The sequence below is a fragment of the Theobroma umbraticum genome, unplaced genomic scaffold, assembly GCF_002168275.2.
Source record: "Theobroma umbraticum cultivar Fairchild unplaced genomic scaffold, ASM216827v3 scaffold_51.0, whole genome shotgun sequence".
Classification (NCBI taxonomy): Eukaryota; Viridiplantae; Streptophyta; class Magnoliopsida; order Malvales; family Malvaceae; genus Theobroma; species Theobroma umbraticum.
This window is the reverse complement of record NW_018397260.1, coordinates 4,114,487-4,139,642: the sequence shown is the minus strand read 5'-3', so window position 1 is coordinate 4,139,642 and position 25,156 is coordinate 4,114,487. Positions and strand designations below refer to the sequence as shown.

General features: G+C 32.4%; 3 protein-coding genes across 5 annotated transcripts; 2 read left to right on the top strand and 1 right to left on the bottom strand.

The window, feature by feature from the left end:
• The first annotated feature begins 4,123 nt into the window (after nucleotides 1-4,123).
• LOC110417039 (two-component response regulator ARR17-like) lies at nucleotides 4,124-7,567 on the top strand. Of its 2 annotated transcripts, XM_021429218.2 has the most exons (5): nucleotides 4,126-4,701; nucleotides 4,882-5,015; nucleotides 6,385-6,462; nucleotides 7,018-7,085; nucleotides 7,177-7,567. In XM_021429218.2, exons 1-5 carry the CDS (start codon nucleotides 4,530-4,532, stop codon nucleotides 7,472-7,474), a joined length of 750 nt encoding a protein of 249 aa, XP_021284893.1. In that variant the 5' UTR covers nucleotides 4,126-4,529; the 3' UTR covers nucleotides 7,475-7,567. The 2 variants fall into 2 exon arrangements, with proteins under 2 accessions (XP_021284894.1, XP_021284893.1); XM_021429219.2 differs by lacking the exon at nucleotides 6,385-6,462 and having other exon boundaries at nucleotides 4,124-4,701.
• Nucleotides 7,568-12,947: 5,380 nt separating this feature from the next.
• Nucleotides 12,948-15,800, top strand: LOC110417228 (uncharacterized). The gene is made up of 2 exons (XM_021429467.1): nucleotides 12,948-13,006; nucleotides 14,834-15,800. Exon 2 carries the CDS (start codon nucleotides 14,941-14,943, stop codon nucleotides 15,508-15,510), a length of 570 nt encoding a protein of 189 aa, XP_021285142.1. The 5' UTR covers nucleotides 12,948-13,006; nucleotides 14,834-14,940; the 3' UTR covers nucleotides 15,511-15,800.
• A 3,653-nt stretch (nucleotides 15,801-19,453) lies between these two features.
• PDIL1-1 (PDI-like 1-1) lies at nucleotides 19,454-24,493 on the bottom strand. Of its 2 annotated transcripts, none has more exons than XM_021429176.2 (11): nucleotides 24,237-24,493; nucleotides 23,215-23,245; nucleotides 22,830-23,117; nucleotides 22,552-22,740; nucleotides 22,304-22,429; nucleotides 21,861-21,998; nucleotides 21,643-21,762; nucleotides 21,328-21,445; nucleotides 20,586-20,698; nucleotides 19,947-20,140; nucleotides 19,454-19,767 (listed from the first exon to the last, which is right to left on the bottom strand). In XM_021429176.2, the coding sequence occupies exons 1-10, from the start codon at nucleotides 24,407-24,409 to the stop codon at nucleotides 19,952-19,954; spliced, it is 1,485 nt and encodes a 494-aa protein (XP_021284851.1). In that variant the 5' UTR covers nucleotides 24,410-24,493; the 3' UTR covers nucleotides 19,454-19,767; nucleotides 19,947-19,951. The 2 variants fall into 2 exon arrangements, with proteins under 2 accessions (XP_021284851.1, XP_021284850.1); XM_021429175.2 differs by having other exon boundaries at nucleotides 19,454-19,676.
• Nucleotides 24,494-25,156: the final 663 nt, after the last annotated feature.

The following is a 25,156-nucleotide window of genomic DNA, read 5'->3' as shown; positions in this document are numbered from 1 at the left end:
CTTTCTTTTTCTTTTTAAAAAGACAAAGTATTATTTTATTACAAAGAGTTTTTCAAAATTACGATTATGAAACATGTAATAGTTGAAAATTGATATAATATATAATATATCTTATTCTTAATGTATGATATGATAACGAAAATAATATTAAATTAATTGTTGTGATTCAATGCACTATTATCTTTTTTCTTTTCATTTTCTAATAACTTTCAAATGGGTGAAATTTGAATAATGTTGTAGACAAGAGAGGAGGCCTAGTCATATTTTTATATAAGAAATCCCTAATCCCATCCATCATTGACAGATTTATTCTTTTAAACTTACATATAATATTAGAGTCAATCCACTCTATTAGATCATTTATATATTATAATATTATCTCTTTATCAAAACTAAATTAACTTAATCTAATTTTAATAAAATATAAAAATAAATAAATAATGTAAGTTTGGACTTTGATCAACTTTGAGTTCAACAAATCGTTTTTAGTCTTTTTTTCTTTCAAAGATTTTTCTTAAGGCATATTAATTTTATGAAAATTAAATAGAGATGATATTAAACATATAGTTTTGTAAAAAAAATAAAAATAAAAAGGAAAAACAAAAGGTGCCGTTAGCAAGCAAAATTCTTTTCCTCTTCAATGAATTATACTCCCTCCTTCCATAAATATTGTCATGTATTGACCTTTTTATTAAAATTTTCAACTTGGATCCAAATTATTTTAAATATTTTATCAAATTAATTTTTTTTGTAAAAGGGAAATTCAATTAATCAAAACATTTGAAAATCATTTTATTGAAAGTCCTTAATGGATATTTTTAAATCATTTGTAAATAAAATAGAGTCAAAATTGATTAAAAAAAACTCAAAGCAATGCAATATATGTGGAATGAAGGAGTAAAAAAAAAAAAAAGATACTAATGATATATGCTTTAGTGGTTCTAACTTTTACATCATTTATGATATTTACTTTAATATACATCATTGTAGAGCTTTAAATTGTCAAATTAATTCTCCTCTAAAGAAATTAATATTTCCTTTATCGAGCTTGTGAAAATAAGAGCTTGAAGCATAAGAGTATCCACAACTACAAGGCAAACTCAGCAGTTCCCACGATTTCAAGCAAATTTAAAATAGAAAAGAAAATGTAATTTATGAGATCGAAGCCAATTATTTATGATTTTTTAAAAGACAGAAAAGATTATCATTAATATACGTAATCTAAAATATATCAAATTTTTCATACATACGAATAAAATTTAACCATTTAAATGAAAGAGATCTGAAATATATATATATATATATATATGATAATGTAGAAGAGAGGGATTGATAATGAAGAAACCTAGCCAAGTAGAATTGGGTTTGCTTAGGTCATGAGCTTTACAATAGTACATGCATCATGTATTCATCCGAATGAGTGAAGAATTTATTTGTGAGGGTTGAAAATAGCAGTGGGCAGATTCAACTTCTTGTGCAAATTGCACTCCTCTCCATGTGCTGCAAACCACTGGTAGAGTTATTAACTACCCCAAGCAAAACAAAATCTTTAATTTTCTCAACCAAAAAAACAAAATACTAGTGCTAATCAAACTTCAAAGAGAAAGGAGAAATCATTGTGCATGATGGTGATGTGATCCGATGGTTCATGTGCACCCACACCCTTTTACCCCACATGCCTAAGTCACACGTGGCAGACAACCAGTGGGCCCACACTCAAGTATGAACAAATTTTCCCCTAAATTTTCCCCCCCAAAAAAAAAAAACAAAAATTAAAAAAAGAAAAAGGGGAAAACTTTCTCACTTTGGACACCCTCGATGGGGACAGATTCGAAAAATGAGAAGATTTTAGTGCAGTAGCGAAATTGTGGGTCCATTAGAAAGATCATATTTTTGAAAGGACCCCACACCAAAGATTTCATACTAATATATAATATATAAGTATTTGCTCTGTGGGACCCATTTGGCCCTACTTTTATTTATTTCATGTTCCCTTCTACCCTGTGGACATCCTTTCTTTGCATGGGTTTTGAATTGGGGTCCCAATTTTCTTGATTTTGCCTTTTTTTTTTTTTACTTTTTCTGCCATTTACAGTGCTCAAATTTTTAATTATTATGTTTGCCTTGTCTATGAAAAAAAAGAGAGGGTTTTTTTCTATCCCTAATCTTCTTATTTTGATGTCAAAATTGACTAGGAATTAACTTTTTCTTTTTCATTTTTTTTATGGCTTGAATTAGCTTTGAATGCTTTCAAATATAATGTCTACTAAGGTGGGTTTAACCCTTTTTTTTTTTTATCTATTAATACTACAAGTATAAGATCTTAAAGGGATTTTCTAGTTTGTTGTTTATCTTTAATTAGCTAGGCAGGGGAAGATGGCAAATTATTTATATTCTTCTGATTATTGGCAAGTCAATGTCGTTATCATTAGCTATAAAAGAGTAAGATTGTGGGGATTACGCTAGACTTTGCTTTCTTGCATTTTTTTGAACTCGATTATTGAATTAGAATGGAAAGGAGAAGGCCTCAAGATTCAATATTTATTCCCAAAACTTGCTTAAATTGCCATTTGAGGCTAATAATTTGTTGGTCCCCCCTTTGGGTGCTTAAACCAAGTTTAGGAATTTTGACATGAAAGAATACCTAATGATAAAAAATTCTATTTCTATCTTACCTCCTTCAATGGAATGAAATTTTTTTCCCTAACTAGTTGTCTTCTAAAGTAAAATATGAAATTTGAAATTGTTATTATTTTTTTCCTATATATAATTTGGATAGCTTTAAATCATTATGGATATCAATTCTCAATCTGATTAATCTTTCATTTGTAATTTGACATACTTCAATTTTTTAAACTCAAAGGGGGTGTCATTAATATAATATTTTTACTGATATTATATGTAAGAACTGTTAGATTTTCTCAATAATAAAGTGTGGACGCATTATTTAATTTGTTTTTCCTCTTATAAAAACAGGTTAAGCTTATTTAGTATAATTTGATAAAGTGATAATTTTTATAAGTCATAATATGATTCAATAAAGTGGACTAAACCTTGACATTAACTGTGAATTTAAGAGTATAGACTTTGAATAAGAAACCATGAAGATCTCATCTGTTGAAAAACTACAAAAAAGAATAAGAGAAAAATCCTAATATAGTGAGTAGCCGCAATTAGTATGATTAATATTGCTTTCGTTGTCAAATCATATATTAGAGATCAAGTATATTTTAGATTTTGAAATTCAACTACCTAGATTTTGGGTTAAGTATAAATTAGATTTCATCAATTAATAAATATTGTGCAAACATGAAAGGAAGATTAAGAAAGAAATCATTTTTAAAACTTGTGAAGAATACAAATGCATCTTTCCTTAAAGAAATCAATATTTTGACCCAACAAATGGTTACAATACCCGTGAACGGTGATAACTTGTAATTTATTGTCATTTAATTTGGGACCAACAACCTTTTCTATGGGTTATATTTTAATTACTATAGGAGTCTATGAAAGTGATTGAGATTTTGTTATATATATAATTAAAAAAAGAAAAAATTAAACTTTATTTTTTTAATAAAAAAGTTATGTAAATGTTCGAGTGTTATAAAGGTGAATAAATTAACTGAGATCGATAATCATAATATTAATTTAATCTTTTATTGTTATTCGTGGAGAATATAGTAATAAAGTAAATGGAAGAGATCATGGGTCACATCCCACAATCTGTTAGTTGGAACAAATGGATTTGAAGGCATTCAAAGCAAGATTGATAGGAAGTGAAATTTTTATTAGGAAAAGAAAAAAACCCAACCCAAGGGGACATGATAACAAATTAAATAACTTAAATAATACTAATAATAGTAGTTTAATTAGTTAACCACTTTTCCTCAAAAGTCTTCTCTCCAATCCCAATTCCAACCTCCTTACACTATGATGACCAAATGGCAACAAAGATCTCCCGGGATTTTCCTTGGCAATCAAACAAAATCCAAAGCAAAATAGAAAAGAAAAGAAAAGAAATATATGGAGAAAAGGACAGAGAGAAAGAGAAAGCCATAAGTGGCTGTACCAACACACGTTATAGAGAATCTAGTGAGAGATCACAATTTTCATTTCATAGCTGAAATTACATTGCAACAACATCACTCCCCCTTTCCTTCCCTTTCCTTTCCTTTTCTTTTCTTTTCTTTTTTATTTTCTTTTCCTTTCTCTTTGCTGCAAAAATACAGGTGCCCTTCTCACCTACTTCATAAAAACCTACGGACACAGCCCTCTCTCTCTCTCTCTCTCTCTCGCAGACGCGCACTCTTCTTCATATCCCACCAAAAGCATTTTAATTCTGATCCCTTTCCTTCTTTCCTTACTTCTTTCTTTCTCTTCAGAGGCTGTATAAATAGGCCTGCAGGGACATACTATTGCAAACAACAGACAACAAGAGAAACAGGTTTTTTCATTAGAAGTTTCAGGAGGACGGAGGAATAATATTGGGTTTTAGTAGTGGTTATAAGTTTTTCTTCCGACAGTGATCGATGGAGTTGAAATCAGACAACATTCAAGACAGACCCGAACAGCAACAACAGCAAATGCAGCAGCAGCAGCAGGAACAACAAGAACAACAGCACTTTCATGTGTTGGCAGTTGATGACAGTGTTATTGACAGAAAGTTATTGGAGAAGCTCCTCAAAGTTTCTTCATACCAAGGTGACAACCATGATATAATAATCAAATAACCCTTTTTTTTCCTGTAAAAAGTTCCACCCGTCAGACAATTCATTCTAATATTTTCTATTTCTCTTTCCTTTTATTTAAGTTGCTTTTTTTTAAGAAAAATCAAAAGGTTTAATGGGTTTTTGTTGCTGATTGGTTTTACTATAACTGCAGTGACTTGTGTCGACTCTGGGGATAAAGCTTTGGAATATCTGGGACTGCTTAATAACTTGGACTGTCACTCAACAGCTTCTTCTTCTTCCTCTTCCTCTTCTTCTTCTTCTTGTTCCCAGTCTTCGCAACAAGAGGTAGTGCCTTTTCTCTATCAAAAGACTTGCTAAATTTTTATGTTTGTGAGTGATGGGAAATGGGTTGATTTTGTTCTCAACTTCTTCTTCCTGTTCTAGAATATTAAAGTTGCTGCATCACTTTCTTGTTTAAACTCAAATTTTCACTCAACTGTGAGCTTTTGATTCTCATTAGTCGGAGAAAATTTGCTTTACTTTCTTGAAGTGAACGCTAACCGTCTCTTTTTATCATTGGATTCATTCTACTATTTCTTGATGGGATTATTGCGTGGAGGAGAATCCATGCCACAGTTTTTACAACATGTAAAAGGATTTTCTCCTTTGAGAGGAGAAGCAGCTAAAAGCTCTACACATATATAGTACAAATATTTGTATTGAATCTAAAATAAGGGGTCATGAAATTTTTGTTTGATTTTTAATCTTTTCCACTCTTTCCCTGGAATCTCTCTCATGAATTAGAATGTCTAGAAAAATTTGGCACCATTGAAACAAATAAATGGTGAAGTATATACTGTATAGGACACGTCAAAATGCAGTGTCTGGTAGATTTGCAAGGACCAATATTTCTTTTTTACATATATTCGGAAACAGTGCTAGCTCTAGGATGGCTCAAGCTTGCATATATTAGGGAATATGACTGTAGAGTAAGGCCATGGAAAAAGGCACACTTTAATGGGTGATCATGATTCCTTTTTTTCCCCTTTAATGGGTACAATATTTGATGTGTCCTTTTTATAGCATGATCGAAAATCAACCCCCAAACTTTAAAGATTCACATGGGCCTCAATACATTCAAAAATTAACTCTAAATGTTAGTATTGCATTTATAATGTGCATTTACACTAAACATTAGAGATTATGCTACATTTCATACATAAAATTTTGTTCCCAAATGATGCTGATTAGAGGGGATTTTTGTATTAATACATCAAGATAAAATGAGTCATGTCATATCCAATCTTCTTTCTATAATAATAATAATAAAAAAAAAAGTCTAGAGACTCGATCGGCATTTTTGTAAATCTGAATAAACAATGAATACAAATACAAATATTTATAAAAAAAAATTCAAGAATTGAGTGCTAAATGCATTTATTAATCATTATACGTTATTCATCTCATGCGCAAGTCGTTGTTGAGAAGATTTTTACAATATAATTTCATCACTCTCATTAATGCTTCTTTTTGACAAAAATTATTGTTGTATTTTCTTGTTCTTTTCTTCTTTGACCTTTTCTCCTGCAATCTTCCTAGTTAACTTGGTGCATTAGTCACATAAAAGTTATGGCATCTTTGAGTATACAAAGTTGTTTAATTATTTACATGGTTAAAAACTAATGTTGTCTTGTGTTTTTTGCATCGAATGTAGGGACTTAAAGTCAACTTAATAATGACAGACTTCTGTATGCCCGGAATGAGCGGCTATGATTTACTCAAACGTGTCAAGGTCAAACCAATCAGCCTTAATTAACTTCCCAATGATATCTTTGATCTCCTTTGCATTGTTGTATCTAATACTTTATCATCTAAAAGGGGAAGTTCCCAACTTCCCAGGACTGCATGCTCGCATGACTAAACAAGGAAATCTATAAATGGGAAACAGCAAAACACACTATTGCCTCACATGCATTGGAATTTATAAAACTGCTGGCACTGCTACTGCTATTTATTTGATTGAACAAGAAACCTTTATAAAAGATTTTAATTATATTTTGTTAATAAATGCTTTAAATTAAGATTAAAGGCATTTGTTATATAGGAAAACCAAAGAAGAAAAAAATTGCCCACAAAAACGTTTGAAAGACCATAATTTCACAAAGAAGTTTGCAAGAAAGCTCTCTCCTATAGCATACTTAACCATTTTCCCATTCTGTTGGAGTCAAGTTTAAGTTTGCTTCAAACAACAAGAAGAGTTCAAAAACACAAAATCTAGAAGGTCAAAAACCCTTCTTCTTTTTCAATATTATATTGTAACATGTTAGGCTTTTGCTTACACCTGCAGGGATCTTCTTGGAAAGATGTACCAGTCGTGATCATGTCATCAGAAAATGAACCTTCAAGAATTAGCATGTAAGTTACTTATTTCTTTCCCTTCTTATTACTTTCTTTGTACCCAAAGTTAAATGATCGCTAATAAGATTAATTGAACGACATTTGACAGGTGCTTGGAAGGAGGAGCAGAAGAATTCCTGTTAAAGCCTCTTCAATTATCAGACCTGGACAAAATTCAAGCTTACCTTGTGAAATCCCTTGATCATTCCTGTACAAACATCGACAAAGACTTGATCGGTGATAACAATGACAACGATGACAACAGCAATAACAACTACAGCGAGGACAGCAATAACGACAATGGCAATAGTAACAATAGCAACAATAATTTTAGCAAGAGGAAGGCAATATCATCTGAAGCTACAGAGAGAAGACCAAAAATGAAAGGAGTAGCAGTGATAGTATGAAAATGTATACATTAGAACAGTGCATGTTGCTATACGTGGGGTTTCGTGTTTACTTGGTTAATGCTAATTTTAAAATGAAGAGGCTTTAATTTTGACTTATTATGCATCATGTCTATTTTAGCTATATATGCTAATTAAGTAATTAATATAGTATGATACCATGAAAATTTTTTTGGTCAAAATGGGATAGAGAGATGGATGGGGTTGATAGAAAGGCTGTTGGGCAGTGGCAGATCTAGGATTTTAATCAAGGAGAGTCGCTATTTTAATAAAAAAAGTTACATATAAAGTTATGATGCATATAGATACCAAAAATATGATATTCTTCAAATTCATTTCTAATATTTATAAATTATAATATCATTTTTCTATTTTTCATGTCTTGAAAACTTTTCACAATTGCTTCATTGTCAATAGTTTTGAAAACATCCTTTTCAATATACGTTACTAAACAATCATTTAACTCAATATCTCCCATTCGATTATAGAGTATACTTTTTAATGAGATTCATAGTAGAAAATGCTCTTTCAACGGTTGCTGTTGCAATTGGCAAGACTAATGTCAATTTCACCAACACATAAACCAAAGGAAACCCAATATCTTTTTGCTTTTAAACCATCTTTTGAGCAAGATAGGTAACTCCTTTTAAATCATCAAAGTCAGCATTACTTCTCATATATGAAATATAATTATCAAGTTGATCATCAAGTGCCAAGAGATGTACATCATCATATTCCAACGGATAAAACTTACCAAGTTGAATCAATTTTAGTTTGTCAAAAGCTGAGAAGAAATGGCGTGTATCAAGACAATCTATGCATGAAAGCAACTCCGTATTAAAATTATCAAAGTGCTCATTCAGCTCTTGAAGCTGAAAATCAACCACATTGTAAAATAAATCAACCTTAAAGTGGTGAAGATTTATGAATTTTTTATCTCTACGTCAATGTATAAAGAAAGCATCCATGTTTGGACTATCAATCTCATACTTATCACAAAAATTATAAATTTCTACGAATAAATCATCTGAACCATCTTCTCTAAATTCTTGTGACCTCTTCTTCGCTACGTTGACTAAACTCATAACATTTGGAAGATCTTGATCTTTTCTTTGTAATGCTTGTGATAAATCATTTGTGATTCCCTACAATTTTTTGGTTAAGTGTAATAGGAATACAAATTCAAAATCATTCATTGCTTAAATGAGTTTGTTTATTTCACCCTTATTATCAAAAAATACCACCATATCTTTTATAGTCTAAAATCAAGTGTTGGAGAAAACAAAGAAATCACACTAAGAATTGTACCATAATGTGAACCTCAACATGTGTCTCAAGGTCATTTCAAAGTAGCTTTTTGATTCAATCCTCTTCCGGTCACCATATTACCTCGAAAAATTCCTTCAACTATTTTTTCAAATTTGTTTCTTCCAAAGTAGCTCCTTCCTTTTGCAAGAAGCCCTAACAAAATTTGTTAAGGCTGCCAAATAATCAAAGAATGAACTAAGCTTCTCATGCTTTCTTGAAATTAATAAAAGTGTCAATTGAAGCTGATGAGCAAAACAGTGAACATAGAAAGCGGATTGATTCTCGGCCAATATCAAACTCTTAAGACTGCTAATATTTCCGCTCATTTTACTAGCCCTATCATAACCTTGACCATGAATACATGACGTACTCAAACCATGTGAAGCAAAAAACGAGTCAACGGCCTAGGATCCGAGAAGTGGTTTCAAGAACATGCACAATGCCAAGAATACACTCAATGATGCACCCATGTCTGTTCACAAATCTCAAGCCAACAGCCATATGTTCTTTGACTGCGGAATCATGAGCCTCATCAACTAGCAAAGAGAAGAAATCATCTCCAATATCTACTATGATTGCTTTTGTAGTCAAAAAAGTAGCAGCATTGCAAATATCCTTTTGAATTGAAGGTGCATTCAATTTGTGATTCTTTGGAGCATTTTTCAAAGAAACTTTACTTGCTTCTTCATTATGTTTGCAAAGAAATTTTAAAAGTCCAACAAAATTGCCTCGATTATTTGAAAGCTTCAACTCATTGTGACCATGGAAAGGCAATGTGTGCATCAAAAAAACGAACTCGATAATCAAGTTTTGCTTGACTTGAAATCCCAACAACCATGATATCGATGTGTTGCGTTTGCTTCATCAAATCTTCACAAGCCTTCAAACATTTATTATGACTATTATTATGCACTCCTACATGTATATCCAACTTATTCTTGTTTCTCCAATTTCTAAATCCTTCGCCAACAAATGAATCATGCTCACCTCGATGATCACCGTATTCAATATTGAAAAGATAACAACACAAGCAAAAAGTAGCATCTTTACTTTCACAATATTCCAACCGAGTGCCATATTTCTTGTACCATAATGGATTAAACTTCCGTTTTCTTCTGGAAAAATCAGAAAGAGGAAAGTTTGTAAGTTTTGGTCGACAAGGGCCATTGATCAAATATGCTCTTCTTATATTTTCTCTCTCGTTAGCATTATGAAGAATACTAGAAATACAATGTCTTAGACCAGGATCAACCACAACTTGTTCTGAGACACTTTGATTAGGCTCTTCTCGAATAAAGGCACTTTAGTTAGTTTCTTTTATAGGAACACTACTAGACCCTTGGTTTTGGTTATGTTGAGATTTGGTTCTAGCACGTTTAGTTCTCGTAACAAACTTATCCATGCCTACTGTATTAAAAGAATGAAAATAATTATAAACAATTAAACAAAGATTACAACTAAAAATATGAAAAAATAATGAAAATTTAACTCTCAAAATCTAACATTTCTTATTGAAGAAAAAAAAGCCACATAGCAGATGCAAGCAAAAATCTCAAAAAAAGAAACAAAAAGTAATAACATTGGAAATGATAAAGTAGATTGTTAAATATCCAGAAATAAATTAAAGCAAAGAAATAATACAAAAAAATTAATTAAAATAAAGAAATGCTTACTAAATATCGGTGCTTTCTTGAGGATTGAGAAACCAGCATGCAGGTAAAGGGAGGAAGTGAGCCGTTAACGCCTTAGGGGAAAGTTTAATATTTTGTATTATACATAATATTTTATATAGTGATGTTTAAACTTGGGCGCGAGTATAAAAGTGTTTTCGGCCCAGAATTTGGCTTATCATATTGTACATAATGTTTTGTATAATTATATTTAAAATTAAATAAATTCACAAAATATTAATTTAAAATATATTTTAACAATGAATCTCTAAATTTAAAAAACAATTAAAAAAAAATCAAGAGGGTCCACTGCCCCCTTCCCCTATCTAAATCTCCTAAAAATATATAAAATATACAATACATACATATATATATATATATATATAATACTAACTAAAAAAAATTCGAAGGGCAGTGATCCGCCCCTGGTGTTTGGTCTAGGTATTGATTGGACCAAAGGCAAGACTCGCACAAATCAAGTTATAGCAATTCCCTCCTCAATACTTGAATCAATAGAATATATGAAAATGGAAGAATAAGATAAGGAAGAGAAAAATAGTAGAAAGAGAGTGAGGTCATACCTTTCGAGACCTACACCTTTTCTTGTATACCAAGTATATGTATCTATATATCTTGATCAACAGCACACATGGCACTTGCCTTGGGTGCCACGTGTCTTTTGCTTATGAAGGAGTCTAGTGGACTAGTGGGTTTTTAGTTTGATTGGTAAAATATGGTATACTAAGAATCTAGATATATTAAGATTTAGGTCGTATTTTGTAGATAAGCCATGGCTTTTTGATCTTTTCCTCTTACTATTCGTTTAAATTTTTTTCCTTTCTCTTCTTTTCCTTTCTCTATCTTTTGATGGTTTTATTTTTTTTCTTTTTTTTCACTGCTCTCTTCTCTTTTTTTTTTTTTTTCTTTTTGCTTTGTTTGTTTGTTTGTTTGTTTTAGTGCCTCTTTTTTCGTTCTGTTTACTATTTGGTTCTCTTTTCTTTTGCTTTCTCTATTTTTTTTTAATTTTCTTTTTGCTCTTTTTTCATTGTTCTTTTCTTTTTTTTCGATTTGTTTGCTTTATTTGTTTGTTTTGTCATTTTGTTTATCATGCTAATTTGGTCTTCTTCTTCTTCTTTTTTCATATCCCTGCTTCCAGAAATATTTTCTCTTCTTTTTCGAGTTTGATTTCTTTGTTTTCTATTTTGCAACTCTTTTTCTCTCGGTTTCTTTCTTCTGACAAGCAGAGCAATTGAGCAAAGATGTGAACAAGTATTTCAAGGAAGGTCATTTTGAGTTACCATTGATGCTGATACTTAGCTAAACAAAATCCGCATTTTGTTTTATTTTTCAATTAATGGTTTTATTAGTTTTGTTTTCTTTTATACATTTAGTTGTTTTTCTTTTCATTCTCTTCTTGTTTTGTCAAGGCAATTACTTTATGGCCTAATCTTCCTGTATTATAAACAAATTACGCTTTTTCCCATCGTAGGCGTAAGTATGTACGCTCACTAAGCCTTTTTTAAGTAATTCTTTTTATTTTTTTCTTGTTGGAGATCGATTCAGCTTGATCACAGTTCTGTGCCAAGGTAATCTCTTTCCTTTTTTTTTATTTTGTCTTACTGATTTTTTTTTATTACAGTAATGCGCACTTGCTGTTCACTAGATTGCTGGTAATATGATTGCTAGTAATGTGATTATAAGAAAAATAATATTATAATATTTGTTATACAAGCAAATTAAGATTAAAATATGGAAAAAATAACATCGCAGTACTTGGTTTATAGGTATTTTGTTAAGAATATAATATTAATTTTCAAAATGATCCATATTTATTAAAATGCATGTTTAATATACTTTTATTTTTTATTGTTAATATTTATATAATATCATCTCTTAAATATATTTTTAACGTTATATATTTTATTTTTATTTCATATTATAATCTTATATATATTTAATATAATTGCTTATATTATGTATTATATTTTAATTTTTTTACCTATATTATATAAATTTTAATTTCTTATATTTTATTTTATTTTTTAATTTTTATATTATATATTTTATTTTAATATTTTTTATTTTAATTATAACATTATAAAATATTTTAACAAAATAATAAAATTGAAAGATAAAAATATCTTAAATAACATTACAGTGTACAATATAATGGGATTGCGTTGATTTTGAACTACAATCACTTTACATTCTTTAGCTATAATGTGATTACATTGTAGTAATCTGTTACAAAACAAATAATTGAATTGGACACATTGTAGAGAATATGCTCCCACTTCCCTCATACCAAACACTTTTTAATGGCTTGAAAGAGTTTGGCTTTTCTTTGGATTTTAACTAAATGCTTTCTTTCTAGCTCATGGTTTATTTTTATTGGCTTTTCTTTCTTTGAAGCTTATGTTTTTTTCTTAGATATGGTTTGCGGATTTGTAGTGGAGTGGGAGGAAATTTAAAGGGCGATGGGAGAAGGGGAGAGCCTTTGGAGTTTTGCTGGCTCAGTTTCTTTGAGGTGTTAGTTCTAACACCATCATCTGAGGTTGAAATTTTTAATTTTTAGTTTAGGGATTGTTTGTAGAATTATGCATGGTAAAAATTATATGAATAAATAATGAATTTTTTGTGCTTAAAGATGAATAGATAATAATTTAATTAAATATTTCATTCATAATTAATTTTTGTTGACTGCCTCAACACTTTGGTCACCTGCTACAACAGTGAGGATGCTCTCCTACCTGCCTTCAGGGAGAAGTTAGAGCATTTTTAAAAGGGAGTCAAACAAAAAGAAATATTAAACAATTAAATAGAATTTTATATATAATTCAATTATTACTCATTTAAAAGAGTAAATAAAATTCACAAGATATTAGATATAAAAAAAATACACATTAATAGTAATGATGGTGTCATATATATATATATATATATATATATGACTAAATGGAACCATAAAAGGAATCTTTTTCATTCTTTGCACACAAGAGTGGAAAAGAAAATAATTTTTCAAATTCAAATGAATTATCTCTTTACTTTGCATGTTCTAACTCTCTTTTTATTTTTTATTTACCTCTTAAATTGCTAATTAACATATTGAATTTTTGAATTAAACTATTGAGATATAATATATTATTATAAGCTACTAGGTTAGAATGTTAAGATATAATAGATTATAATAAGCTTATATTTATATTAAAACTTAATAGATTTAGATTACTAGACTCACTTTTATAATTTTTAAATTTAATACACTTAACATATTAGTTTAGAATATATTTGCTGAGCTTAACTAGCAATACGCTAACATAATGATTCTAATTTTATCAAGTAGTTTGAGGAATAAAAATAATTATTAAATAAAAAAATATTTTGAGAGCCATTTAAAAATATGATAAATAAAATTGTATTAAAAGGAATACAATTATTTTATTTTACCAATTTATATGTATATCTTTGTTATTTAAATTGTGTAACATATATGCTAGAACACATTAGTTATTCTGAATAAAAAATGATATATTGATAAAATTCTAAGCAATAGTGTAAAACTACAATTTATATTTAAGACTTATATAATAATTTATTTATTTTTAAAAATTATAATAATAAAAAATAAAATCTACTTAACAGAAAAAAAAAACATGACAAGTGGAAGATAAAATTTACATATGACATCATAAAAATGAAAGAAAAAGAATATAATTGATGGTTCATAAAAATTTGTGAAAAAAAATTTATAAAGATATAGAATATATGAATAAATAGAATAGAAATAAATAAATAAAAATAAGAAGATAATAAATTGATAGAAAAAAATAAAAAAACATTAAAACTGATTCATGCATATGAAATTATTTTATTTTTTATTTTTTATTTGTGTTACTTATTAAATAAAAAATTATTTTGAGGGACCATTAAGAAAATTTATTAAAAAATTTATATAATATGTAAAAAAAAATTTTAAATTTGACCGCCCTATGGCCGCCTTCAACGAAGACCAACAGTAATTTCTCTTATCTCTCTTTTCCTCCGTACATATGTTGGGTATGTTTGCCTTTGTGTATTTGAAGCATCTGTCAATGTATATTTAATACTTGTGATCTTATTGCCAAGTTTGCTTTTTCTTTCCATTGTATGTTTAGTATTCTGTTTATTTATATTTTAAAAGTTCGAGTATGAGTGCCTTTTCTTTTACTTTTCATGATATATAACTATATTTAGCTCATAGTCTTTCTTCGTGTTGAGTTTTTGTTGTCTGTCTCGCCACTTGACTCTTTCATGTTTTGTGAATTCAATATTTTATAAAATTTAGAATTTAATATTCATGAGAAGGATTATGACTTTGCCCGATATGGGCCATGGATGGTAGCTAAGAGGTACACCAGACGCAACACAGGCAGTCGATCAGAGGGGAAAATTGAAGTGGAGACCAAGCAAAAATTAAAAACAGGCGACCAAGCGGGAAGTTCAAAGAATATGACTGGGCGGGGATCACGGTTTGCCTTATTAGAAAGTGAGGAACAGGACATTGAGGAGTATGTGCCAGAAACTCAAAATCTAGGGGTGCAAGGTCAAGCTGCTTGTTCTGCAAGAAAGGAGAAAGTAGTGGCTCAGGACAATAAGAAGTTTAAAACGTCTCTTCAGAAAACTGCCAAAATCTCCAACAGAGATGCTCGACAGAATAGGGCTATAGAGAGTAAGCTTGTTGACGAACCCATTAAAATTGTAACCTCTGAGTCAACTCAATTTAGGAAACAAACTGTTACAAGCAGACTACCTTCAAAAGATGTCAATAATGAAGGACAGCTAACAGAACTAAGGAAGGTTTATGTAGCTAACTCCACAGAACTCATTGAACAGGAAGCATTTCCTATTGACGATATGTCAAATGGGGGCCATCATAATATGATAGGAGTAGGTTTCAATGGAGATGCCAGGGAAAGAAGCTCTAACCAAGGAAATGGAACAAGACCTCTGCCTGGAGATCCCGGTTCTGAGACAGAGAACATGAAGATTGATGAGAATTTAGATGAAATGCGGACTTGAGCTCGCATCTATCTCTTTGCTCAAGTTAATCTAGTTTCCAATGTTTAATTTTTGCAGTTGGAATGTGAGAGGTGCAGCATCTCGAAGAGCGGTGAGAAATATAAAAAATTTGATCAAAATGCATAATATACAGCTGCTGATAATTTTAGAGCCACGTATTGTCGGAGTTAAAGCTAACAATATCTATCGTCAACTTGGTTTTTCTAAATACTTCCAAGTCGAAGCAGATGGGTTTGTAGGGGGTCTATGGATGTTGTGGAATGCAGAGCATGTCCCCAGTTAAAATTTTAGCCTATTCTTCGCAACTAATCCATGCTTTAGTTAATGAATCAACAAAACAATGGCTCCTAACAGCAGTTTATGGTAGCCCTGATGCAAAGGAACGGGAACGCTTGTGGCAGTCTATAAAAATGGCAAGTGAGTTGCATTCTCTACCATGGATGGTCATAGGGGATTTTAATCAAGTATTATCTTCAGAAGAAAAACAGGGAAGAAGGGGGGGGGATTAATGTACGTCAATGTGAGAAACTGATAGAATGCCTGAGTTATAGTGAACTTTTTGACTTGGGTGCTTCAGGCCCAAAGTTTACTTGGCGAAAGAGAGAAGATTTAACCACACCCAAGTCCGACTAGACAGAGCAGTAGTGAATGAAGCATGGTGTAAGTTATTTCCAGAATTAAGAGTGGTGAATTTGCCAGGGACCCATTCAGACCATCACCCGGTTTTAGTCCACCAACCTTCCTCATTCTTGAATAACCAAGCTAATAAGCAATTCAGATTTGAGAATGCATGGATGTCGCACCCAGATTTCGAAAAATTTGTAAAAGAGAAATGGAGCTATGCAAATAACAATATATATCTTTCTTTGAAGAACATGGCAGATTCTCTTATCCATTGGAAAAATGAAGTTTTTGGGGATTTGAACAGAAGGAAAAGAAGAGTGCTTGCAAGATTACGAGGAGTCCAACTTCAACTCGACCAACAGCCAAATGATTTCTTGTCAAATCTAGAGGTAATGTTGATTGAAGAACAGGAATTGGTCTTACATCAGAAGGCAAAGGCGGACTGGCTAAAGCTGGGTGATGCCAATTCCAAGTTTTATCTCGCAATAGTAAATGGTAGGCAGAGAAAGAAAAAAGTTGATGTTTTGAAAAGAGATGATGGTTCATGGTGTAGTGATCCTTTGGAATTACAACAGCTGGTGCTAAACTACTATAAAAACCTCTATACGGATGATTGGTCAAGTGCTCCTCTCCCAATTAAAACTAACTGGACATTGAAGGCAGACACTCAAGTAGAGTTAGACAAACCGTTAACTACAGAAGAAGTCAAGAATGCACTGTTTGGCATGAATCCTCATAACAGTCCAGGACATGATGGCTTTCCGGTGAGTTTCTTTCAAAAAAACTGGGCCAGTGTGGGTCCGGCACTGTGTAAGTTTGTTCAAGAAGCTTATGCAACGAGTCACATTCCACCAGAAGTGAATCATACACTTATCACTCTTATCCCGAAAGTAGAGTCACCAGAAAATATTGCTCAATTTAGACCCATAAGCTAGTGCACACTTCCTCTAAAAGTCATAAGTAAGGTGCTTGTAGCTCGACCTAGACCTCTATTAGATGGTTTGATTGGCAGAACTCAAAGAAGCTTCATCCCAGGAAGACAAACGACAGATAACATAATTGTAGTGCAAGAGGTTATTCACACCATGAGAAGAATGAAGAATAAAGCAGGAGCTATTGCCATAGAGATAGATTTAGAGAAGGCTTATGACAGACTTAAGTGGAATTTTATTCAAGAAGTCCTAGAAGAAATTGGCCTACCTCACTCTTGGGTAAGGTTAATTATGCACATGGTCACAACGCCAACATTCTCTGTTATTTGGAACTCTTCTCAGACTGATCCGTTCCAACCCACGAGAGGTATCAGGCAAGGAGACCCATTATCTCCTTACCTATTTGTTCTTTGCTTAGAAAAACTTTCTAATCTCATAAATGAAGCAGTACATACAGGCCATTGGAAACCTTTAAGGATGACAAGGATTGGACCTAGTGTTTCCCATTTATGTTTTGCAGATGATCTGATGCTGTTTGGGGAGGCTTCTTCCACTCAAGTAAGAATCATGATGGAGACTCTTGAAAAATTCTGTAAGGTTTCAGGTCAGAAAGTAAGTCTAGCAAAATCAAGAATGTTAGCTTCTTCGAATATCTCAAACACATAAGCCAAAATTTTAAGTCAAATGGCGAATATTCCTTTGACTAAAGATTTTGGGAAGTATTTGGGTGCCCCTATGATACATGGTCGGATCACTAAAAGCTTTTATTCTGGCTTAATAAATAAGGTAAAGAGAAGGTTAGATTGTTGGAGCAACAAGAATCTCTCAATGGCAGGTCTAGTAGCTCTGGTTAATTCTGTTACCAACACCATGTCTACTTATTTGATGCAAACGATTTTACTGCCTGATAATGTATTAAAGGAGATTGATAAGCTTAACAGAGATTTTATATGGGGTCACTTTGGGGGCATCAAAAAGATGCACGGACTCAGTTGGTCTAAACTTTGTCAAAGGAAAGAAGATGGGGGCCTGCATATCAAAGATTCAAAAAAATTTAATCTAGCTTTACTAGCCAAACTAGGCTGGAAATTATGGAGAGATACTGACAGTCTATGGGTGGATGTGCTTAAGAAGAAGTATTTAAGCCATCACACTTTTATAGCTGCTGCGATAAGACCGACTGATTCTCAAGTATGGAAAAGTATATTGAAGGTAAGGCCAGTCCTGTTAAATGGATTGGGGAGGAGAATAAGAAATGGACATGGCACTAAATTTTGGACAGAGTCTTGGCTACCTTGTGGGCCACTAATAGACCATGTAAGTGCAGATTTAACAGAGCTCGAAGTTGAGCTTCCAGTGGCGAGTTTCTGTGATGAATACGGGAGATGGAACTTGGAACCAGTCAAGCAATTGCTCCCTCAAAACTTAATTCTTATGATCTCTGCAGTGATGATAGACCCATCAGGTGAGGAAATGGATGATTCCTACTGGTTACACTCTAGCACAAGTATGTTCACAGTTAAATCTGCATATGAGATGCAAATATCTGGTCCTATTCACCAAACGATATGTTGGAAGAAAGTTTGGTCTTTAAACTCATCAAACAAGGTAAGGATGTTTTTCTGGAGGGTACCACACGATTCCTTACCAACTGCTTCTTGGTTAGAAAATCGGAGTTTATTATCTTCACCTGCATGTCTAAGTTGTGGGCACTCGGAGGAGCAGTTAATTCATGTGCTACGAGATTGCAACAGAGTTAAACGGACGTGGTTATCCTTTCTTCCCTATTCGGCGACAAAGGTCTTTTTTATGCAAGATCTACAAGGCTGGACATTAAATAATTTATAAATATATCTACAATGCTAGATTTTTTTTTAACTTATCTATCTCATAAAAACAAAAACCAAACCGAACAATTTCAGAACTCTAAAAGCTATTATTTTTCATGAAAACTTCGTAATAGCTTTTAAGTTAAAAAAAACCTAAACCAAACAAGCCCTAGGTTTTCTTTTGTAATCCGTACTACTAAACATGGTATTAGGCCATTGGGAAACCAAGACATTTTGCATTAGCTGATGTTAGATCTAAGTCAGCCATTGATTGATAGGTTTGAAATGGAAGTGTTCAACTAAAGAGGGAAATATATAGGCAACAAGATTTGGCTCGAGTAATAAGAATGCGTCTCTTTGACACAAACATGGTTTCTTTCCATGACATTTTTAAATGGCTTAGGAAGCCACCTTTTGTCATTTTTGGACCCCTTTCCATTGCATGTAGCCATTCATTTAATTTTGGGTTTCGAGAGCCAAAAACAAATGGTATGACGCTGAGGAGTCTTGAGTAGCAAGAAAGCGTCTACCAGAATAAATGGGCAGGGATGGGCAGAATAAATTGAAAATATCCTCTCTAGATTTAACTTGCTCGGATGTCTCCTACAGCCGAATTAACTGTTGCAACTAATAATATCCAAAAACTACTATCAACTATAACACCTAAAACTGCCGTCCACACATTACACACATGCTTCAATTTAAAAGGCTACACTGATATAGAGGTAAGAGGGGAAGATCAAGGCATCATCATTAAGTCCATAGCACTTCTTGAATATACCTGCAAAGATGATACCAAATCATTCGGCATTAAAAATTTGGTATGGCCATAGTTGTTTTGCTTCAAAGATATGCCCTTTACCATTTGCTTCCTGAAATGTTGAATGCTAAAATTACACAATTTAATTAAGAAAAGAACAAATGGCCAAACGTTAACGGAATTGTCTACAGCTTTATTGGTTTTCCTTAAAATTTATAATGTACTTAAAAAGACACAATCCACGAAAGTGCTGTAAGACCAAAAATTGATATACAACTCCAAGAAACTTACCCTCTTCAGAGCTCATCTTTTACTGACTCTTGATGGACAGCTTTGTCCCTGTTCTTTTCAATGAAGTCGATGATGTCTTCCTTGCTCCTATCACCCTCATACGGTGTTATGTTTCCATTAGCTGATCTAAAGTAAACAGTCGGGTAGCCTTTAACATCAAAGTTCTCATCCGCGATATCATTAGCAGTTGCATCCTACAAGGAAAAATTTACAAGTCTATGGATCAGAAAAATCTTCCCACTTGAAGATTAGATGATGTCCAAAACAATATACGGTCCGTACAACAAATAATATCGTGTACCTCAATATTAGTCCTAAGCTCTATGCCTAATTCCCCATTCTATTTAAGAAAATTCTCCTAATAATTTATCTAAGTCAGTGGACAACAGATTATCAGTAATGCCACTAACTAAACCTTACTGTGCTGCTAATGCTGCAGAAATTATGAAGATTTTAGTTCACGTACAAGTAGATCAGGAATTGTATTCCAAGTAACAAATAAGCAATGGAGTTTCCAGACTTCATCTGACAAAATCATAGATCTAAACTGAAACTGAAACCTTACAAGTTGGAAGATATTCAAAATAATTATATAAAGCCATATGGTCCCTATTAAAATCAGAGAGTAATATAACTTACAAGTTTTGCAATCAAAACTTTAGCATCTTTTTCATAATGGACAGCAATTTCGTCCAAGATTGGTGCCAATTTCTTGCAATGTCCACACCAGGGGGCATAAAACTCGAGCAGAACTGCAGAAAGAAAAGCTTGATATCATTTTATAATTTCCAAAAGATGGTTACAGAAATAGAATTATCAACGCTCATTATACATGAAGATTGAAGTCTAACACTTACAAAATATCTACCACATAGCTAACATAATGAAAAAGAATAAGCTATCAACTTCTTACAATTCAGAAAATTTAGGTGCACATAAATTATTCATATCTTTCACAATGAAAAGAAGTTAGCGACCAATTTGTCATGTTTTGAACCAAATATAAAATTAAAAAGAAAAAAAAAACTATTCGTAAAGCATGACACCCCATCAAAATATGCTTCACTACAGTTGATTACAAGGATTTGCTGATTCTATGGGTATCAACAAATTTTCAACAGATAGGTACGCTGATTATTGGAGTGTGAACAAGCTATACACCAGGATCAGCTCAAGTCCAAATTCAAAGTTCCACACTGCTGGATAAAAACAATGCATGTTGATTCTGCGCATCCATTGAAATTTCAATTGCCATATCCTCTAGATCATAACAACTTCTAACGCCAAGTGCAACAAAAAGCAAAAGAATGCAGAGAATAAACCATAACTACCAATTCGGTAAAAGGGGAAAAAAGCATCAAGCAAACTACCAATTACACACCATTTTTTCCTGATTTGAAAACCATGTCTTCGAGGGTGTCAGCAACCACCACTTTCACAGGTTCGTTATTCTCCTCGGGGATAGGTTCGGATTTTACATATGGTTGAACTTTTCCTTCCTGCAGAAGAGTACTTTAGTCAAACAAAAAACAGATAACCATTGATATCGCATAACTCACTGCTAGATATCCTGTCACTAAAATCACGACCATACGAGTATCAGAATTTTGCTGTTCTACCAAATTTACCATAATAAGAAAGGATAAGTTATACAATCCATTCTGAAACAACACATTAAATGAAGTGCAGAAGTCACCTTATAATCCTTCACCCACGGTGCAATGTCATCAGCCACCAAGTTTGGCTTCAAATACTTCTTCCCATCATTATTCTGAACGATGATGAGAGGTACTTGGCTTTCTTGAATTCCAAAATACTGTTTCCCCACCAACAGGAAAAGTAAACTATAAGAAGAATTAAAACTTAGGTAACAAATTTTGAGAAACATACTGCCATATTTGAGTAGATACTAACCTGGAAGGCACCTTGACTAGCCTCAACATCTCCCAAAAGGAAACTTATGCCCTGTCCTTTGTATTGTTCAGCAACTTCACGATATTTTGATTTTACGGCATCAACACCTTCAGCACTCAAATTTGCAAACAACATAGCCTACCAGATTCAAATGTCCTATTAGAAGATGAACTTAAAAGGATGCACAGAACAAGTGTTGACCATTATAACTATCAAACCAAAATGAAATATAAAGAAGGGAAAACTGAAAGTCAAAAACACAGTCTAAAGTGCATTATAGGTGAACCAATATGAGCGCATCTCGTAGTATAACTAGAGAACGGGAAAAAATTTTGGTATTACATGCTTGTTACCAAATAAAAGCCAGCCACACTCTGATTTCTTTTCACTGTGTATAAGAACTACATTGTAAAGAAAATGAAATTTCTTATTGTCTAATTTACCTTTGCATTGGGACTGTTATAGAATTTGATAACGAAGGGGTGATTACTTGGGTCATTGTCAAAGAGGGTCACAATAGGAATGCTAGATTCTTCAACAAACTTCTCTAGAGCTTCCAACTTAAAATCCTGCAAGTAACTAGCTTCTGTAAAAAAGGCTAATCGTAAATGGTACAAAAGCAACTAACATATACATAAATGAACTTGTATTTTCAATAATGACATGAAATATAGTTGACACTCCATATTACCTTGAGGTCAACAAAGAGTTCATCAAAAGGCTTGAAAAGTCTGACCACAGGGCCAGTCACTGATGATTCACCACGGGGAAGGTGTTTAGCATCCAAAGTATGACCAAATTCATAGTCAGAACGCAATTTCTCAGCAAGAGCTATATAGCTCTCAAACTCTTCGCCAGAGAATTTTGGGAAAATCCCAACCTAGAAACAGAACATATAGATACATTTCAGCTAAACTTCAGCATGAAAAACCAATGAAAACAAAAGAACAAAGAATCCTCAGAGCTTACAACTACTATCTTCTTGTCACCAATAAGATTACTGGCATCTTCTGCGGACTTTATTTCAGCAGAAGCAGGACCACTTTGTTTCTTCACATACTCCACAATACCATCAGCTTCACGTGGACCTTTGTATTCTTGAACATTCTTTCCTCCATTTCTCAAAATTTTAAGCGTAGGGTAACCCTTGATTTCATACTGACTTGCTAATTCTTTGTTTGCTTCGTCATTGGCATCAACTTTAGCTAGAAAGATTGGAGGATCGTGTTTACTCAATATAGATGCAGCTTTCTCATACTACACAACAAACAAAAAAAATTTATTGTTATTAGCTGACTAAACATATAAAATATCAACAAAATTCAAAACTTAGGGGAAATTATAATTTGGTTACCTCTGGAGCAAGATTCTTACAGTGCCCACACCTAGAAGTAGATGTAAAAGGAGACTACTTAGTGCCAAGAAGGTAAACAAGACTAACAAGGCATATTAAAGAAAGATTCCATACAATTTTTTCCATCAAGAAAACTAAAAAAAATGTAAATTTTAAACTAAGAAATTAAATCTAAATCTCTCAAGGATGAAGCATTTTACTGCTAAATTAAATAATCAACTTATACAAGATATATTTGTTGGTTATCAAGTATGACAGAATAATGTTGCCTTTGTTTAGATAAGACAATATTTTATAAATATAATATTTGCATTCCAGACAAGCCAAATCGATCCAGAGATGCGGCCCGATATTACAAGATTTGTTTGTTAAAAAATTGCATGTTAACATTGCATAACGTGATAACATGTTGCAGATTATATTAATAAAAAAGGGTCAAACTTCAACACCTTAACGGATCTAAAACCATGTACAATTTCAACAAAGAACAAAGGATTTCATAGTAATCTTAAATATATCATGTCACGTCAAAACAAAGAATTCCAGACTTTGTACTGTTTCGTTAGAATTTATAAGCTTTTCTCGCTGTTTCCGAAAATAAAAGGTTCCCTTTTTGGCTCTTGATAAGCAATCCATTATCCCATCATTTCCACATAAACAACAAATGCCTACGAGTTCAATTGTTTCATTATAAATTGCTAATTTCAATCAAGCAATCCTAAGATTAATTACTGATCTTAATTCTTAACTGCTCGAATTGAAAATTTTTCCAGGAAATTTGAAGTCGAATAATAAACCGTAAAATGCACTAAAAAATCCTCATAAAATTAACTATTGCTAATGTAGCATTGACTTTTAAAAATATATTAGATCAGATCCCATAAATTCTAAATCAGCTACTAAACTCATTGCATGCACTTAAACAGAAGAAAAAAAAATCCGTCGAGAAAAGGAAATTAAGATCCAAACAAAAAATTAAGCAATATTTAGGGGGGGAAAAAGTCGAAAATGCACAGGTTTACCAAGGAGCGTAAAATTCGACGACGATAAAGTCTTGCTTACTAACAGTGTCAGTAAAGTTGGAGTGATCCAAGGTCAAGACGAACTCTTTCGATTCACTCTCTTCAGCTGAGATCACTGTTAGAGAGCATACGATTGCGGCCATAGCAAGCCATATCGAAACACTTCTCGCCATTATCGTAGCTCTCTCTCTCTCTCTTTTCCTCGCTTCTGCTTTCGCTCTTTTTCCCTCTGAGCTTTATAGAAACCTTTGGGGAGGGTTTTTTCAAAAGAATGACACAGCCAAAAGTTTTAGTCAGTGAACCAGACAAACATGGTACGTAAGCTCTCGCGAGTACGCCAATGACGTGCTACTCGCTTCGCATGTGGTTGATTTCCACGTGGAGGATAGTTATTGGATGATACTCGTCATTGAAAGCTCTTTTGGAAAACGTTGGTGCAACAAAGTCATAGAAGGCAAGTGTATCCGGATTTTTAATATCTTGAGATTTTTCTAAGGGTGATGTTTATCAGTAAGAAAGTAACAAGAGTGTGAGCTCGGTAGCCAAACCAAGGGCATCTTGCCACGTCATTTTTATTTCGTTTTAATTTGTTTTTCTGCTTTTAGGTCCCGTGAATCTGGCCGTATTGGATACAAAACTTTCTCTGTTTTAATCCTGAATAAACGGCTGCGAATCTAATAGTTTAATTCCGAACACTACATCTTGAGAGTGAGTAGTATTAGTATTTTATTTTGGCACGATTCGATCTTGATCTTTCGATCATGCCCCTTCTGTGGACTGTTGATTTATGAGAAATTGAATGCTTAAAAGGATATATCTTATAAACGGTCACTAATGTTTTACTTTTTTTCTCATTAAATTTTAATTTGTTCAATTAAGTCATTAAGCTTTTTACAAATGCATCAAATGTGACCATAACA

Bases quoted from the DNA above. Each gene is read 5' to 3' on its own strand.
- LOC110417039 (XM_021429218.2), top strand. From the start codon at position 4,530: ATGGAGTTGAAATCAGACAACATTCAAGACAGACCCGAACAGCAACAA. The intron at 5,016-6,384 runs GTAGTGCCTTTT...CATCGAATGTAG, and splicing joins CCCAGTCTTCGCAACAAGAG to GGACTTAAAGTCAACTTAAT. The intron at 7,086-7,176 runs GTAAGTTACTTA...GACATTTGACAG, and splicing joins GAACCTTCAAGAATTAGCAT to GTGCTTGGAAGGAGGAGCAG.
- LOC110417228 (XM_021429467.1), top strand. From the start codon at position 14,941: ATGACTGGGCGGGGATCACGGTTTGCCTTATTAGAAAGTGAGGAACAG.
- PDIL1-1 (XM_021429176.2), bottom strand. From the start codon at position 24,409: ATGGCGAGAAGTGTTTCGATATGGCTTGCTATGGCCGCAATCGTATGC. The intron at 23,118-23,214 runs GTAACCAAATTA...TTTGTTGTGTAG, and splicing joins GTAAGAATCTTGCTCCAGAG to TATGAGAAAGCTGCATCTAT. The intron at 22,741-22,829 runs GTAAGCTCTGAG...TTCTGTTTCTAG, and splicing joins GTGACAAGAAGATAGTAGTT to GTTGGGATTTTCCCAAAATT.